We start from the raw sequence: 16,939 nt of genomic DNA on the forward strand, positions 1-16,939 counted from the left end.
AGCTCCGCTAGCCAAGGCTCGCCGGCCGTCGAGAGCCTCTTTCCGTGACGCTTCTGCCGTGACTTTGACAGCTCTGCTGAGATCAGTGGTTGGGAAAGGCGTTAAGGACGCGCGGAAGGACGCTGGACGGGTCCAGTCTGATCCGGGAGGAGGTGGGAAGGCTGGGTATGCATGAGATTCTTAATCTCAGAGTCATGGGTTCGAGTCCCACCTTGCGCAAAAGATTCCTGCGGGGCAGGGGGTTCGACAAGATGACCCTTGTGCCCCCTTCCAGGCTGTACAAGTCTATGAATCAATACCCTCACGTTAACCCTTGGCGAGCTGGACGGTTCTGTGGACCCGTTCCTTTCCCTGGCCTGCCGCCCAGGGCAATGATGAAGACCTTGGATGAAACGATCCGTAAGAAACCAGAAAGCCAGAAAAAAACACCAAGATCTTTTCTGAGCTGCGGGGAGAAGAGAAATCGGTAGCATTTTTAATTCTTCCATGAATTAGAAAGGAGTTGTCTATGGGCTGAGGGGTGCAAAAGAATGAAATTGGAAATCCAAACGGGTGATGGTGGTGGCTTTTTAAAGCAGCGCTCATATGTGCCTTACTTTCAGTTGCAAGAGCCCCAGCTTGACCTTCCTCTAGGTGAGCTTATTACAGTATTAGACCTTCTGGCGGACTGAAAGGAGGACTTGGCGCCCCCTAAGGCTTTTCTTGGGAAGGAAGCACCGCGTCGGTGTAAAAGGGGCTTCCTCCCAATGAAATGCGTGCTTAATTTAGGGGTTGAGGCACATAGAAAGCAATCGATGGTGAATAGCTACCAAAAGGATCAGCAGGGTTAGCCAACCGGTTGACAGGCAATGGTGGACTCCAACTCCAACTCCCATCAAGTACAGCCAATGGTCAAGATTGATGGGGGCTGTGGTCTAGCGACGCTGGAGGGCACTACAGTTACTTACTCAGTGTCTTTAGTTTCTCAGCCAACTTTTCTCCCTTCCTTCAAAGGTTTGTTCAAAGGCAACAGTCCAGAAATGGTGCGACAGGTCTTGACCCTGTGACCCACACATTCATTTGTTTTCGATGGGATTTTATCACAACTAACTTTGCTGAATTTTAAGACATGCTAAAATAAAAAAAGAATCTCCAAATTAGACTTGATAATGTATTAAAAAAATAATTTGCAAACTCTTTTATCAAGAAGGGCTGGGGCAGGTAAAACTACGATAAACTCATCACATTGATAGCTCAGTCCTATGTCTACTTAGAAACAGGTCCCACTGAGTTCAGTTTCAAACATGCTTACTAAGAAGTAAGACTGCAATCCTAACCATGTCTACTAAGAAGTACCATTGAATTCAATGAGACTTATTCCCATCTAACTGGGGTTAGGATTGATTGAACATAATGGAACTTGCCTCTCAGTACACATGCACAGGATTCTATTCTATGAGGACACAAAAATACTACTTTGACTGTATCTGTGAGATGTATTTGATATCTATGTATGTATGATTTAAATATACTGCTAAATTCTCTTTGGCCAAATATACGTCGCTCAAATAGGAAAATCTGACATTGTCTAAGAAAGAAGGAGTTCACACATGTAGAGTTCATCACTGAAAGACTGTAGGCTCTCCCAGGCTGCCCTCCATGTCCTGCAGCCTGAGTCTCAACAACCTGGCTACAGGCACCTGCTCTCCTTGGTTCTGAAGAAACAACCACTTGTGTGGATTTAGGATGTACCCCTCTACATCTACAGAAATGCATTGATAATGGAGAGAGAAACAAATCTCTTGCTAGCCTCACCTGTATGAAAGTTTTTACAGTGTTTTATTTTACTACATTGATATCCCACCTTATCTCCAAGGAGCTCAAGGTGATGGCATACTTCTCCTCATCTTATTCCCACAGCAATCCTGTTAGGTAGGTTAGGCTGAGAGAGTGCATGACTGACCCAAGGCCTCCCAGGTCCTAGTCCAACACTCTTACCACTATACTACAGTAGTGGTTTGCGGCTAACTGCCACCTAAATGGGAGGGTGAATGATCTTGGTGGTAAGATCTTAAAACCAGAAAATGTGTGTGTGTGTGTGTGTGTGTAACATTTTGGCACCTTTGCAACAAGAATAGAAGTTAATTCAGTGTTAACTGAAAGAAGTTTCCTTTTGCTTCTGGTGTGTCCCCCGCCCCCTTTCAGGGGGTAGAAGGGATTTAATTGAACTTTTAAGTTCAATTACATCTCCTTTCCCTGTCTCAATCAAATGTGTGTGTGTCACCTCTTTAATTTTCAAATTGCAGAATCAATCGAGTTTACTCAAGCTGTTTAAATATCAGAACTGAACGTGAGGGAGGGAGGCTTTACCTTACTGGCTTATTATTATTTTTTAAAAATAATAATTCTGATATAGCATAGGCTGGATTAGCATGGATATTGCATTTTCAAGGACCCTGCCACTATTAAATAGACTGTTAAGTGCATTTTATGGTTGGTGAGGCCATTCCCCTTTCTATCTGGAGAGACGTGCTAAGTTCATGCCTACCTGCTACATTACACACTCGTTGACTAAAATACTTCCTGTGGATGTAATACCAATGCTCTGTATCTTTTAAGTACATAACGCTAACTGTTTTAGGACTAGTAAAACCGAACTTCATAAAAGTCCCTAGGATCAGTGTGATGAACATGTGTACACAGAACATGGACAATTGGGAGACATTGAGCAGTTCCATGGAGTAACAAATTCTGCATCCACCTCTGCATCCATCCATCAACAACATTTGACTGTATTAACAGAGTTTATATGCAAACATCATCTGCATCAATATGTACACCTTGACCCCAATATGTAGTCACCATCTGGTGGCTGCAGACTAATTCAGAGCTCACCATTTGGCTCACTTATTTTCAAAATAAGAATACCAGGCATTGATTCCACTAATTAAAATTGGATTTCAATGAGGAGGAATTTGAATTCTATTAATTTAAAATGTCTTATAAATGAAAACCAATCAAGCAATTTGTTAAAGACATGGCAGTTTATCTTTCTGTTTCTCTCCTTTTCTGTATTTAGCTGGCCTGATACTAGAAGGAGCTCTTAGACTAAAAGTGTGCAGGAGGTTGCTTAGGATACTTACTTTAATGATATTAACAAGAGACAATGCAAAGCACACATTTCCTCCTAGAGGTGAGCAGCATTGACTGTCTGCCATGCTTTCATCTAGTCTAATGGAAAGGCTGGTTTCTGAGTTTCAAGGCCTATTGTGTAAATTTAGGGAGAAAATTCTCAAGTTATAAAGCTCTTCTGCAATCCTAATCCCTAATCCCACTAAAATGGGAGTACATCCCACTGAATTCAATAGGATTTACTTCTAAGTAAACGTACTTAATATTGCACTGTTAGTTCTTTCTACTACAGGGGCGGGCTTGAAAAAACTGACAGCCAGGTTCAAAATAGTGGTAGATGGCAGGACCAACTGTCTGCCCCATTCCATGAGCAACACATGGGGACAACCTGCATATTATAGTACAAGTACAAATCTGATTCTGAATGACAGATCAGGGTGGGACTTGAATGCAACATTTTATACCTGGCCTGCATAACTTTCCAAGGATTTGATCAATAATTAATATTCTGCAGGCAAGGAACACTTAGGCTGAGAGGTAAGTGAGAGGTAGGTACAACACCTGCCATGGCACTGGCAGATTTTTAATTTTTCTTGCCAATCTACTACAAAGCAGATCCTGCTCCCATTCTATAAAATATCCTGATCCTAAGGTGCAGCCTGAAGGTTCATGACATAACAACTTAGGTGCAACTAAGCAGGTTTAGTGTCTGGATGGAGGGGGCTTCTTTTAAGCCAACATGGACGGATTTATTTATTTATTTGTGATAGTTGTACACTGCACAATAAAAAATGTCCTTTGGGTGTGTTAAGAGTAGGATAAAAAAACACCAAGCTAAAATAAAACAAACAGAAGCAAAATATTAAAACAGCAGAACAAAATGGGGGGGGGGGGGAGACCACAAATATGCAGATTCCCTTTCAGCCATGAAGTTCACTGGCTGAAACAGTCATTATTTTATTCATTTATCCATCACATTTATACTATGGTTCTCTTCACCCCCATTTTATCCTCACAACAACCTTGCCCATTACTTCTCTTAATGAGCCAAGCCTGGGGATTGAGAGCGTGTTGAAACCCTGCTTCTTCTGGAGACTTCCTTCCATCGCCTCCGCACTTTCAAAATCTAGACTGCAATCTTCTTGGGGAAGGGACCTGCCTTCTTTATACAGTGGTACCTCGGGTTACAGACACTTCAGGTTACAGACTCCACTAACCCAGAAATAGTACCTTGGGTTAAGAACTTTGCTTCAGGATGAGAACAGAAATCGTGCGGCGGTGGTGCGGTGGCAGCAGGAGGCCCCATTAGCTGAAGTGGTACCTCTGGTTAAGAACGGACCTCCAAAACGAATTAAGTTCTTAACCTGAGGTACCACTGTATATGTCCTTCCAGCATTGTATTTAAGCACCCACCTGGTAGCCAAAGGAGGCAAGGAATTGCCTGCAGGCAAGAGAACTGGGATGGTGGAGGAGGGACACAGCACTCTCCACCCAGCATGGAAAACCAAGCAGGCTGCCATAAGTGGGAACCCTTTCAGGCACAGGGCCTGCATGCACCCGAGGACCCATGTCCTAACCCTTTACCAGACATTTCCACCGTGGTAGTGCTCCTGTTGCAACCCACCTTGGACCAGGTTGCAATCAGTTGAAGATCAGGGCTTCACGCCAAGCACAGGTAAAGGTACTTTACTAGCCGTGCAGGGGTCCTTTACATTTTATGCCCAGCACAGAAACGAAGTGGGGCTGCCTGATATAGCGTGCTCCCTCTCGCTTCTGCTACCTATAAAAGTATTTTGCAGCCTAGCAACTTTTGCGGCCTGTGGTGCTACAAACGGCAGCCTTTGTTTAGAAAGTAGGCAGCGCAGCATCCCTCAGAATTCAAGCCTGCTTCTTCTCTGCCAACGGCGCTGCAACTTCTCTAGTAACAAACGCCCTATCAAGGAACTACCTAGAGCTGCAATTGCAAACCCACACGGTGTTCAAACTCGACCTCGTGCAGGGCTAAGGCTCGCCTGGCTCTGCTAGAGATCGCCCTAGTTCCTAGGCTACCATCCCAGTCGACGTGGCGCGCTTCCGAATGAGAGGCAACACTTCGACTGAGCCGAACGCTCCTATCCGGGGAAAGGGAAGGGACGGGACGGTAACGTCACGACGCGCGCGCGGCTGCCGCGTCAGGAGGACTTTCTGCGCATGTGCTTGACCAACGAAGGCGGGGATGAAAAGCAGGTCGGGCGCGCGCCTGCCTATTCAACTTCCTCTTCGCGCCTGTCAGTCTCGGTGAGTTCGAGAGTGTCCGAGGCAGGGGAGCCTCGCGCGGAAAGGAATGGACACGCCACGTGTTGGACTGGCGAGGAGGGGGGGGGGGGCTGAGCGAGGGAGAGAAAAAAGGCGGGCTTTTGCATCGGGAGCGCGCTCCTGAGCTGAGCCAGAGCCGGGAGCGCGGCGTCTCCCGGCTGGCAGAAACTGATTTGAGGGGCGGGCAGTTGTAGGAGGGTTGCAGGTGACGAGCGAAGCGGGCGGGACCCTCTATTGGAAACTCGAAAGGGGGGCTTTCTGAGCTGCGCCCGACTCGAGGGAGGGAAGGGAGAGGCTCGTCCTGGAAGGAGGCGTTGCTTCACCACCACCAACCACCGCCCCCATCCTTTTCCTTGGACAGGGTGTCACTCCAACGACTTTCTCTTCCCGGGGTTGTGTTTTGTTGGCCCTGTCAGCAAAAGGGGCGACCCTGGTTCTACTCAGCCCTCTCAGGTGATTTGCTTAGATGCTGCGCCTCGGCTGCTGCAGAACCCGTTTCGGCCCTGAGTTATGTGAAGTAGTCAGTTTTATTGAAACATGTTCTGGAGGCGTGTGCAAAGCTTCTTTCCCTTTCTCTGCTGAGCCATTGAGCATCCCTACCCTCGCGCGGGGGCAGGAGGTGGAGAGTGTTTTGGTAGGCAAGTGAGCTTTTGAAAAAGCGCCTGCCACAACGCTTCTGGGTCTGTTTTTTTTTGGGTGGGTGGGGGGGGGGAAATAACCTCTTGGGATAGCCCTTTCTCTACAGAACTGCAGAGCAACAGAGGTTTGCCCTATTTCCACGCAAGTGGCAATTTCACAGATTAGACATTGCAGGTCTGGTGTGTAATTTATGCTTAGTAATTCCATTGTCTATTTTTATTTTTATTGCTAAAACCTATCAAGGTAAAGGGACCCCTGACCATTAGGTCCAGTCGTGGCCGACTCTGGGGTTGCGGCGCTCATCTCGCTTTATTGGCCAAGGGAGCCGGCGTACACTTTCGGGTCATGTGGCCAGCATGACTAAGCCGCTTCTGGCGAACCAGAGCAGCACACGGAAATGCCGTTTACCTTCCCGCTGGAGCAGTACCTATTTATCTACTTGCACTTTGACGTGCTTTTGAACTGCTAGGTTGGCGGGAGCAGGGATCTATACACACCTGCAATTGCAGCATGGAATAAGAGGAAATAATATTGACAAATAGAGTCTTCAGTTTTAAATATTTATAAACCTGAATTAAACTATGGCTTAATTACATGGTATTGACTATTGCCATTGAACATCAGGAGCCCCAGATAGATTAAATTAAACCTAGTCCTTGAATGTCCATTGTGCTGGAAAATACAGGATAAAGTTTCCAACTGTTTTGGTCTAATAATTGACTTCTGTTTTGGTGTAGGTTAAGCTCAGCAGAATTCTGAGTATGTATGAATAGGATTGCACTGTAACTCTCCTGAAGAAGAGCCTGCTGGATCACACCAGTGCCCCATCTAGTCCAGCATTCTGTTCTCAAAGTGGCCAACCGGATGTTTATGGGAAGCCAGCAAGCCTGAGCTGAGTGCAAAAGCATGCTTCCCACTTGTGATTGCTAGCAAGTGCTATTCAAAGGCTTACCGCCTCCAACGGTGGAGGTAGAACATGGCTGTTGTGGCAGTCAGCCACTGATAGCCTTCTCCACAAATTTTTCTAATTCTTTAAAGGAATCCAGGCTGGCAGACATCACTACCTCTTGGGGAGTGAATTCCATGGTTTAACTTCATCATGCAGAGAAATATTTCCTTTTTTTCTGTTGTGCACCTTCTAACATTCAGTAACACTGGATGTTCATGAGTGCTAATAATATGTGATATTATTGATATATATATATGTGATCTCTTGATGTTTTTTTCTAGACTATGCATAATTGTATACATCTCCCTTCTTTCTTGCATTTTCTCTAAATTAAATACGCTTACATGTTACAACCTTGCCTCAGAGAGGAATTACTCCATCCCCTTTATCATTTTGGTTGAGCTTTTCCAGCTCCTGATATGCATGATTTATGCATTTATAATTTCTGGCTTCTGTCAGATCCTCAGAAAAGAAAAACAAACACTTTGAGTTTCTAGGTCATGATTTGCTTTTGTTTTCACAATGGTTTGTGAATTGTACCATGTTGTCATTTTAATTCTTCACTGCTTGACTCATGGACCATTGACAACCAGGCATTATCCTTGTTATCAAGCACAGATGAAGAACATGTGGACCTCCAGAGGTTGTTCGACTACAACTCCTGTAATCCTGACCCTTGAGTATGCTGGTTGGAGTTGATGGAAATTGGAGTTCAACAACACCTGGAGACCTGCAGATTCCCTATTCATGCTCTACTCTAGACTATCATTAAGGCCTAGCACGAGACAGAACTAAAGGGGGATATCTGGGGACAGGCTTGCAGTTTTGTTTGTTTGATTGTCAAATGTAAACTGTGGGACCTTTCAATCTTTTCTGGCCATGTGGGATTATAGCTCCCTATCTGCTTAAACCAAGAGAATAAGTGTTGCTCTGTGCATGAGTAAATCAGCAGCGGAACATACAAGTAAACATGCATAGAACTTAGATCATGGCTGTGATTCCTTTAGTCCAGCTCTATTCTATTGGCCTTTTCCCAAATAGTGGTGGTTTAGCTTGTAGAATTGGATTGGTTACTTTGATTACACTTTCAAAATTTATGATTGGCTGAAGTTACATTTTCTTTGACATCTCCTGGTACTATACCCATCTGCACTTTTGCCAATTTAATCCGTCCAGCTAAATTCTCCTTGTGAACAGAGACTGATTAAAGATTTGATTTTGCTGATATCCCTGGCAGCATTAGAGAATTATTTGCTCTAAAGATTATTTTGCTGGATGCAGTAATGGCTTTCGCTGGATTTGCCTTTCCCATAGTAGCATAATCAAAAAGGCTGCATTTGCTCACTGTCCTACCTGTGGATTTATCTCTGTATATAAACTTTAGGGGCAGAAGCCAGAATTTTGTGACATCATTGTTTCTGTTTTTGTTTCAAGGTGATTTCGGAATAGCAGCTATGGAAAAATGGAGCTTAATGACAATTACTGCATTACTAGGCCTTCTTGTCCGTTGGACTGTGTCCCTTGGTTCTTACTCAGGTAGTAAATATTCTGAATGTATATGAACTATTGTAGTGAAATTACTGTTAGAAGTTTCTTAAAAGGAAATAAGTATATAGTAGTTAAAAATGAAAGGTGTATAATAATCATGTTCTCAACTCTGAATAGCCTTGTTCTTTTTTTAAAAAAATGTATTTTATTGCTTTTTCATCATTATTATTTTATTTATATGCTGCCTTTTCATAGTTAAAACTATGCTCAAGGCGGCTTACAACATAGAAGCAGTGCTTTTTTCTGGGGGGATGTAGGGATATGCGTACCCCTAAACATTTTGTTAATCCAAGTTTGGCCTCATTGAGGGGCAGCATTTCAATATGAGTAGGAAAATGAGAGTACCCCTAAACATTTTTAAAGAAAAAAGCACTGCATAGAACTATTTACATAATTAAAAACATAAAAGTTGTCATAAGCAATAAATAAAGCACATCAAAAAGCACACAACCAAACTGAAGAATTTTCACATGTAATAAAATTTAAAATGCAATAAAGAATTTCCTTCATTTCCTGACAGCACTACAACCATAGCTATAACTATTAGAATAAAGTAGTATTATCTTCCCATTCCCTGTTCCGCCACATCTTACGCATAACTATCTTAGCACTTCATGTTTACTTTCAATTTGATGAAGATTAAATCTATATCATTTAAGCTTGTTATAAATCTAAGCCAAATACAAAAGAGAACAGAAGAAAATATTACTGTTGTCACGCAAATGTAGTGACAACAGTAGCTGTCTAATGTAGTTATTTAGAAAAACAAGTACAAGATTAGAACCTTAGGTTCTTGTGATAAACAACATCTGAGCTCTGTCTGGGTGTTGACCTCTCACATGATTGAAAGTGAGAGTAGCTGTTCTTCCTGGCCCACCTGCTTTGCTGCAACTCTAGGAACCTGCTTTACACATGTGCAGCTTAGAATCCTTCTGATCATGTTGCTTGGGGAGCCTACACAAGAACAGGCTCCTTTCTTCAGCCTTTCCTCAACAATACATGGATGGTGGGAAGGTGGGTCCCAAAAGCACAACTCTGGTCTCCCTTCACATTATTATAATCTAGTTACCATGATGTGGAAGTCAAAATGGGAAGATTGGTATTTAATTCTGGTTGTACCCTCACCTGTTCAAATTAACAGAACAAAGAGGAAGCAATTAAGATTCTGCTATGTCTAATGTCTAATGTGTTATGTTTTTTGGTATAACAAAATTAACTTTCCAGATGCAATAGTGTCTTAATATTAAGTTACAACTACTGTCCTATTCTGACGGAAACATCTAAGAACTAAAAAACAAAAACAAAAAAGGCCAACACTTTAACAAACTTTCAACATACAAAGGAGAGTTAAGTTGAAGCTGTTAGTAGTTGTGTATATTGCAACTTGTACTGTATGCCTTGTGTATTGTAATGCATAGCGCTGACCTGCTCACTTTTTGTTTAATGTATGTATTGTTAGACGCTCACTGGGGACAAGCAACAATTCCTTGCAGTTGAGTAATTTGTTAGATCAGGCACTATGATGGACAGATATACTCCCTCTCCCCTACAGTTGGCTAGGGTGGCAATTCTTTTGTACATATATCAGGTGAAAGTGGTGATGAAATGATGGTAGAGATAATCTACATTTTATACTTGTTACCTGTATTAATACAAACTGCTTATGAATCACATTACATGTTTTCTAAATAGGTACAGTAGTAGCATAAACCATTGTAGAAGACTTGGATGCAAAACCCCAAATGTTCATTCATAAAATCCAACTATGTGTCCAATTTGCTGGTTACCCTCAAAATGTATGCAGGTGCTGCCCAGTGCAATGGCAGTTGAGATCGAAAGGCTGATATCAGCTATTCTAAATCAACATAGTTCCAACTTAAGGTGTGGATGACCAGATATAGGAAGGTTACTTCTGCTCTGAGTCCACTATATTTTAGATGCATCAAGCTTTTTTTTTACTTTGCTTTTGCTTTTCTCACCATATATTTTCCTCCAGGTGGGTTTGCTGAACTAGTTAGCATTAGTGAATGTGGCTAACAAATGGCATTGAACACTACTGGTTCAATTTTTTTCATGGTTAAGAATAATATAGTACAATTTAAAGGTGAAGAATTATTAATATGAGGAATTAAATTTGGTTTTTTGTGTGTGAGAAATTTATGTTTGTGTCATCAAGCTGCCCAAAGTCTTAGTTGCTTCTATATATGGGTTGCATCAAAAGCTATGGAGAATGTCCTGGTCTTTGACTGATCTTAGGGCAACTTTTTATACTTTTTATATTTGGGAACCTCTTGTTCTTCAAAGGCACATCTTGTTCACTATAATAAAGCAGTACTGTATGCTGCTTTGAGGATCTGCTTAGTAATAACTTTTAAAATGTTATACTTTACAGCTTTTGCCTCCCTTGCAAAAGGTGTACGGAATTAAAATGTCCCCTTTGGAAGCAGTTCATTGCCTGCAGCCCATGGCTTCAATACTGCACACATGCTGTTTAAGGCTCACTCATTACAATGTGCTTTTGCAGCCTAATTTCCCAGAATAGCAACCCGAGGCAAAATATAAAGTGCAAAAACTAAAAAGAAAGGACCAAATAGTTTAGCTGATCAGTTTGGTATTTAATTACTCACCACTACTACTTTGCCTTGCGACATCAACCTATACCCTTTTGCATCATGTGTACAAATAAACCCCAAACAATTAGAAATGGGTACCAATTTTTTTCAATGCATTCTGCTTGGTTCATTTTGGAAAACAACAACAACAAAGCACAGCAGATGCTAAAATGCTTGCCCTTGCTTTGTTTACTTTCACTGCTGCCTCAAAGTTGATAATTTTAACGGGCCTAGTTTTGACTGATTCTGGTCTTGTATTATATATTTTGCTGTTTGGACGTCAGTTCCTCTTTGGTTTTGTAGTGAGAAGAACACTGTCATAAACTCCTCCTAGGAGAAGCTATCACTGGTTGGTAATTTTTGTAGGTTTCTCAGTCTTCCCAGCATTGTAAATAATAGTGATAGATATAGATCTGCAGTAAAAGACAGCAGTGGTCAAATATCAAGCATTTCCATCAGACATTATTGTTTTCTGTGGAATCAGTAGGACCCTTGTAGGAACGTTTCCCATCCTTTTGGTTGTGCCCTGTACCTAGAGCATGGGCTGCTGCCATGTGAATGTTTTCTTTTGCTGAATCAATCCTATTTCTCTGTATTCATCCATTATGTTGGTAAATGGGCAGAAGGAAGTTATTGCACATGTCACTTGGCACATATTCTTAACTCTCTTCCCAAATGTCCATAGAGGAGTCTTCTGTTTGTAGAAGCACTGGCCTATCTGAAACCCTTTCCTCTTAATATCCTTCTTGTAGCAATTGTCTGCTCTCAGTGTTGCAAAAGGACAGATTACGGTATGTCCTTCTCTGCTGTTTGTGTGAATTGCTCAAACATAGATCATATGAAAGAATTATAGATAGCTTTCCTATATTTAAAAGAAACTCTTCAATCTCCATGAAGTTAGAGTCAATACCATAGAAATAAGTGTGTGCTCTCAATAGCTAATCAGGAACGACAGGAAATGAATAATCTGTGTGCCTAATTGTTTAATGTGATACTGCCACAATTGGCTTGTTCTGTAGTATTCAGTAAAGAAGAAACTCATGCAAATTTTGTACTGATTTTAAAAAGTTACAGGAAAAAACAAAGAATTTTTGACGAGAGAAGAAGGGGGGGGGGGAGGAAAGAATAGGGAACTAAGAAGAATATTAATAAAAGATGTATCCAGAAAATGGAAATGTATCCTACGTCTAATACTACCCCAAGAACCTCTTCTCTTCCTGACAGAGTTGCTTGTAAAAGAATGTTACATGCAAATACCTGTCACACTTTTGCTACAGAGGGTATATTAATTTCCAGGCAAAGCATTGAATTGCAGGCATTAGTAGAGCAAAATTAATTTATACATGAATTAACAACTGATAAATATAGTTTCCCATCTTTTTTCTTTCTTTTAAGGTGCAGGAAAACCACCTATGTATGGAGACTACGAAGCTCAAAGACATTGGCAAGAAGTTACCTACAATCTGCCAGTCAAACAGTGGTATGCCTAATTTTGAAATTTTTTATTCCCTTTTCTATGGAAAGACTATAATCTTGGGGTGCATAAAACCTTCCTGCCTACACAGCCCTTTGCAGTGTAACCCTACATAAGGCTGCAAAGAAGTAAGCCCCAGTTAAGTGTACATAGCATTGCAGACAATTACCATTTCCTTTACTTATTTTTGTTTCCCTTGAAATATCTCATTCTAGAGCTACTTAGATCTATATAATACCTGTATCTAAAATGTTTTAGAACAATTTAGTCATGTAACAAAATATATATATCGTATAATGATTCCTGTCATCTGCCTTTAAGATGCGATCCACCAATTTTAATATTTTAGCAAAATTAATATTTGAAAAAAATGTTTTCCAATTTGTCCAGTTAAGTATATTTTACAACTATCAGTACTGATTTGTAAGTGATACAAATTCTCTGAAAACTGGAGTTCAGACATAAGCAGTAGATTCCTGGTTTCCACACCTCTCAACTTGTAAGGGTGGTGAGCCCATTCACATGGCCCGCTCTCAGAGACTGATGGGACCAGATATGTTCTTGAATGCTCTGGGCAATTTTCCAGTGGAGAAAGCAGGTGGTCCTGTCAAAGACCTCGTCGCTATGGAGTGGCGAGAGGAAACGGGCAGTAGACACAATCACTGCTGAGCATTCTCTCTGGCATTTTCGAGCCCAAGGAGTTCTTGGTACTCTCAGGAGCTCCAGACTGTAAAACAGTCCGGATGAAGACTGGAGTGAGGTGGCGCAAGTCTCATTCTGAAGCCAACTGAACACTGCTAAGAACACACAGTCGTGCCTATAATGTGGCAGTGAGGCTGCAAAAAAAGAAGGAGGCTTATTTTGCAGTGCACATTGGGTCCTCTAGTTCTGTTGCTAATTTGCTACTGGACCAACTTCAAGGTGTTATAAAGCCCTTAACAGCTTGGAACCAGTTTACCTACAAGATTGTCTTTTAAAGCATATTTTGTCATTACATTGTGTCCTCCAGTTGTAATAAATTGACCACTCTGATGTGCAGAAGATGCTTCCTTACCACATGGTCAAGTCATAACTTACCTTTTGTATGTGCTCGTAAGTTGAGTATACTCTTGCTGTATATAGTAATGATGATGTTGGGTTTTTTACTGTGTGTGTGTGGAGAGAGAGAGAGAGAGAGAGAGAGAGTGTAAAGAGAGAAACTGTTTGCAACATGACCTAATTGCAGGAATGTATTTGTCATAAAATGTGTGGTTGGTATTGGTATTGGTGAGAAAGGGGGAAAGGATTGCTTAAAAATTAGCTGTTTTTAGAAGTTGATAGCAGCATTAAAATTTACAGCCAATGGAATGCTAACCAATAAATTTGCACATGTCTGCCATCAAAACCAAATACTGTACTACAATTAGCCAATTTAGTTTAAATTTGGAAACTTACAATTTGTTCTGCATATATTGCTGTATAGTATAACAGTGTGAGCAGTGTAATGGGATGAGATTTCATTGTTTGGTAACAAACAAATTTGTGATCCCCTGTACTGGGTGCAAGGTGGCATCTTTTGAACGTTTGCCCCTAAAGTCTTTGCCTTTGAAAAGGCAATGATTACTATTATTATTCAGGTGTGCTCAAATGGTATTATCATGTACTCCATGTTCACTTCCTTTGTTCTGGAAAAAAAGTATATTAAAAAAGGTAGGCAGTAAATGAGAAATGTGATTTGTATGTAGTTTTCCTGTATGTAGTTTTTCTGAGCCAGAGGCACAAATTTAAATATTTCTGCCTTCTCTATCTTTCTTTGGAGCCCATGCATATTTATCAAAGACAATCTTGACAGCATCTTTTTCTTCTGATATTGCATGTTAGAAATGTGACAGTTCTTACCTTTTTTTCACACCTATACACAAACTTTTTCTTTGGAATCTAAGTTCAAATAAGAGCATGGAATTGAATGAGATATTTACTAGTAAATCGCAAGACATCAATATCCAAATGAAAGGAGTTAAAACTATCCTGGCATGAGAAATTTTAAATGGTGGGATAAGGGGCAGAGATGCAGCTTTAAGAAATATGATTTATCATGAATTGTTCATAAGATACTTCAGGCTGCTCATAAGGTATTCAAGAAATATCATTTATTGTAATAAATGTCAAAAATTGGCTGCATTTGAGTGGATAGACTGGGAAAGCTAAGAACTTGCCCCTTGGCAATTATAAAATACTAGTCACTCTGTTTCACTGAGATTTAAAGGTTCTGATGTCTTATTTTTGTAACTTTTATTTTCATTGAATAAAATCTTCTTCCTTTCAACTTGAAGATGTGGCTAAATTCTGACTGCTCTCCACAGAAACATAAGTACAGAAAAGTCGTATGAATGAAATTCCTTTATCTTTGCGCTTTCTTATTGTCCTCTAGAGGTTACTTTCTTGGGCTAGTTTAGAGGGCCTGTTGAATTTGTTGTTACTGGTATGACTGAACAGGATCATGACCTTTGTCATCTATTGTGCTGACAACTTGGTACTGTTGTAATTAAGCAGAGTTTAGTTTTTAGCACCTCCTAATTCTTGTGAAAGCCAGCAGTACTATTTGGATACTGTTGATATGGAGCAGCTCAGGTTCAGTACTTTGTTAGCTCACAAGAATAGCCAATTATTCTTTTAGCTCAGATGTTTGGGTTTTGTGACTTTGGAGAACTAGTGTTGGATCTTAGAATCCCTTAGATAAAATTGTGCTTAAGGCTGCAAGACCTTGAAGGCTGTAATGCTCTAACCACTTTTGTGGGTGAGCTGAGAGTTTGTTTGAACCCTGGGTTAGAATCCGGAGCCTTAGAGGGAGAGTGTGTCAGTAACTATATTAGTGACTTTGTATTACTGTAACATTTTTATATGAAACTCTGTATTTCTTTAATATTTTGTTTAAGTTGTCTGTTGACGCTTTAGAAAACACCATCTTGTCAAAGCCACAGACTTTGTTAGAGAAGGGTCTTTGGGTACATATCTTCAGCTGAAGGTGATTGCAGAAGGTTTCTGGAGAAAGGCTGGTCAGGTCAGGAAAAGCGTCCAACGAATATAGAGGCTGACTGGAATAGAGCCTTGTATTTTTGGAGCTGCTCACATATATTGAAAAAGTGAAATTAATGGCACTGATGAATCAGATCTTGTGAATCATGGCAATTGGAACAATAATTACCTTTCATAACCCAGTAGATTTTTGAATTATTCTAGCTTTGTTTCCTAGAAATGAAAATGTATTTCCCAGAACAATATCAGCTGGTTACAGGCACAAATTTTATATCATTCAGATTCTTTATGTCTTGTATTCTGCCATAACACAAACATCAACAACTGCATCCAAAAACTCAGGCAAGTCTTTGTTTTATTTTAAAAAAGAATCTACAACAAAAATGCAGTAAGAGCCATATTTTAATTTATTTTTTTTACTATTGTACTGAAGCTGTCCAGCTTCGTAGAAAACCAACATGACCCTGGGTTGTATCATCCATTGGTTGTGCTAGTAGAATGCTGCCTGGGTGGAATGCAACATGTATAACCAATCTGTCTTGTCCTTTCTTCCCTCCTGAAGTACTCTGTATCCCTTGCAACCCCTCCTTATAGGGTTTGGGACACTTCTGAACAATAAGGACCGTGGTTTACTGGGCTGCAGTGCAAGTGGGGAATTGGACAGCACTGAGCAGGGGGATCTTACTGCAACGGGGAAAGGGAAGGAGGAAGATCTGCATTCTGTGTGAGCTGCATTCTGAAGACATATTTATTTCAGGGTTTCCTTTTCTTTTTCAGGTACTTCAACACCACTGACAATAACTTGCAATACTGGGGCCTTGACTATCCACCTCTTACTGCTTATCACAGTCTTCTGTGTGCTTATGTGTAAGTTAAATATGTGAGCATTATTTTAAATGCATTTCGTTTGCTAGAAGAAATAGAAAAATGCAGGCTGATCCAGGTATGGGAATTCTGATGCACAACTACAGCATTCCCCATTCACAATAAGTGTGGTGATTACGCACTTATGACCGTGTACACATAAGCAGCACGTGGGAGTGCTTACCTATGTGGTAAACAATCACAGATGAGGCAGCTCTGTCTCTCCTGATTATTTAGTGGATAAAAGGGGGTTTGTAGTTGGCTAAGTTTCTATGCCTACCTCATGAGAAGAGAAGAGAAGAGAAGAGAAGATTGCGGGAGGCAGTGGAAGACAGGAGTGCCTGGTGTGCTCTGGTCCATGGGGTCACGAAGAGTCGGACACGACTAAACAACAACAACAACAACAAAGTTTCTATGTACAGGCAACTCCCA

At 41.0% G+C, this 16,939-nt stretch overlaps 1 protein-coding gene across 1 annotated transcript in view; it reads left to right on the plus strand.

The window, feature by feature from the left end:
• Positions 1–5,294: 5,294 nt before the first annotated feature.
• Positions 5,295–16,939, plus strand: part of ALG6 (ALG6 alpha-1,3-glucosyltransferase) — a 28,015-nt gene continuing 16,370 nt past the window's right edge. The window contains exons 1-4 of the mRNA XM_079982407.1: positions 5,295–5,388; positions 8,429–8,530; positions 12,550–12,634; positions 16,421–16,510. Of these exons, the coding sequence (XP_079838533.1) occupies positions 8,449–8,530; positions 12,550–12,634; positions 16,421–16,510 (257 nt within the window). The 5' untranslated portion in view covers positions 5,295–5,388; positions 8,429–8,448. The remainder of the gene's footprint in view (positions 5,389–8,428; positions 8,531–12,549; positions 12,635–16,420; positions 16,511–16,939) is intronic.

Source organism: Podarcis cretensis (genome assembly GCF_951804945.1).
Source record: "Podarcis cretensis genome assembly, chromosome: 6".
NCBI classification, from domain to species: Eukaryota; Metazoa; Chordata; class Lepidosauria; order Squamata; family Lacertidae; genus Podarcis; species Podarcis cretensis.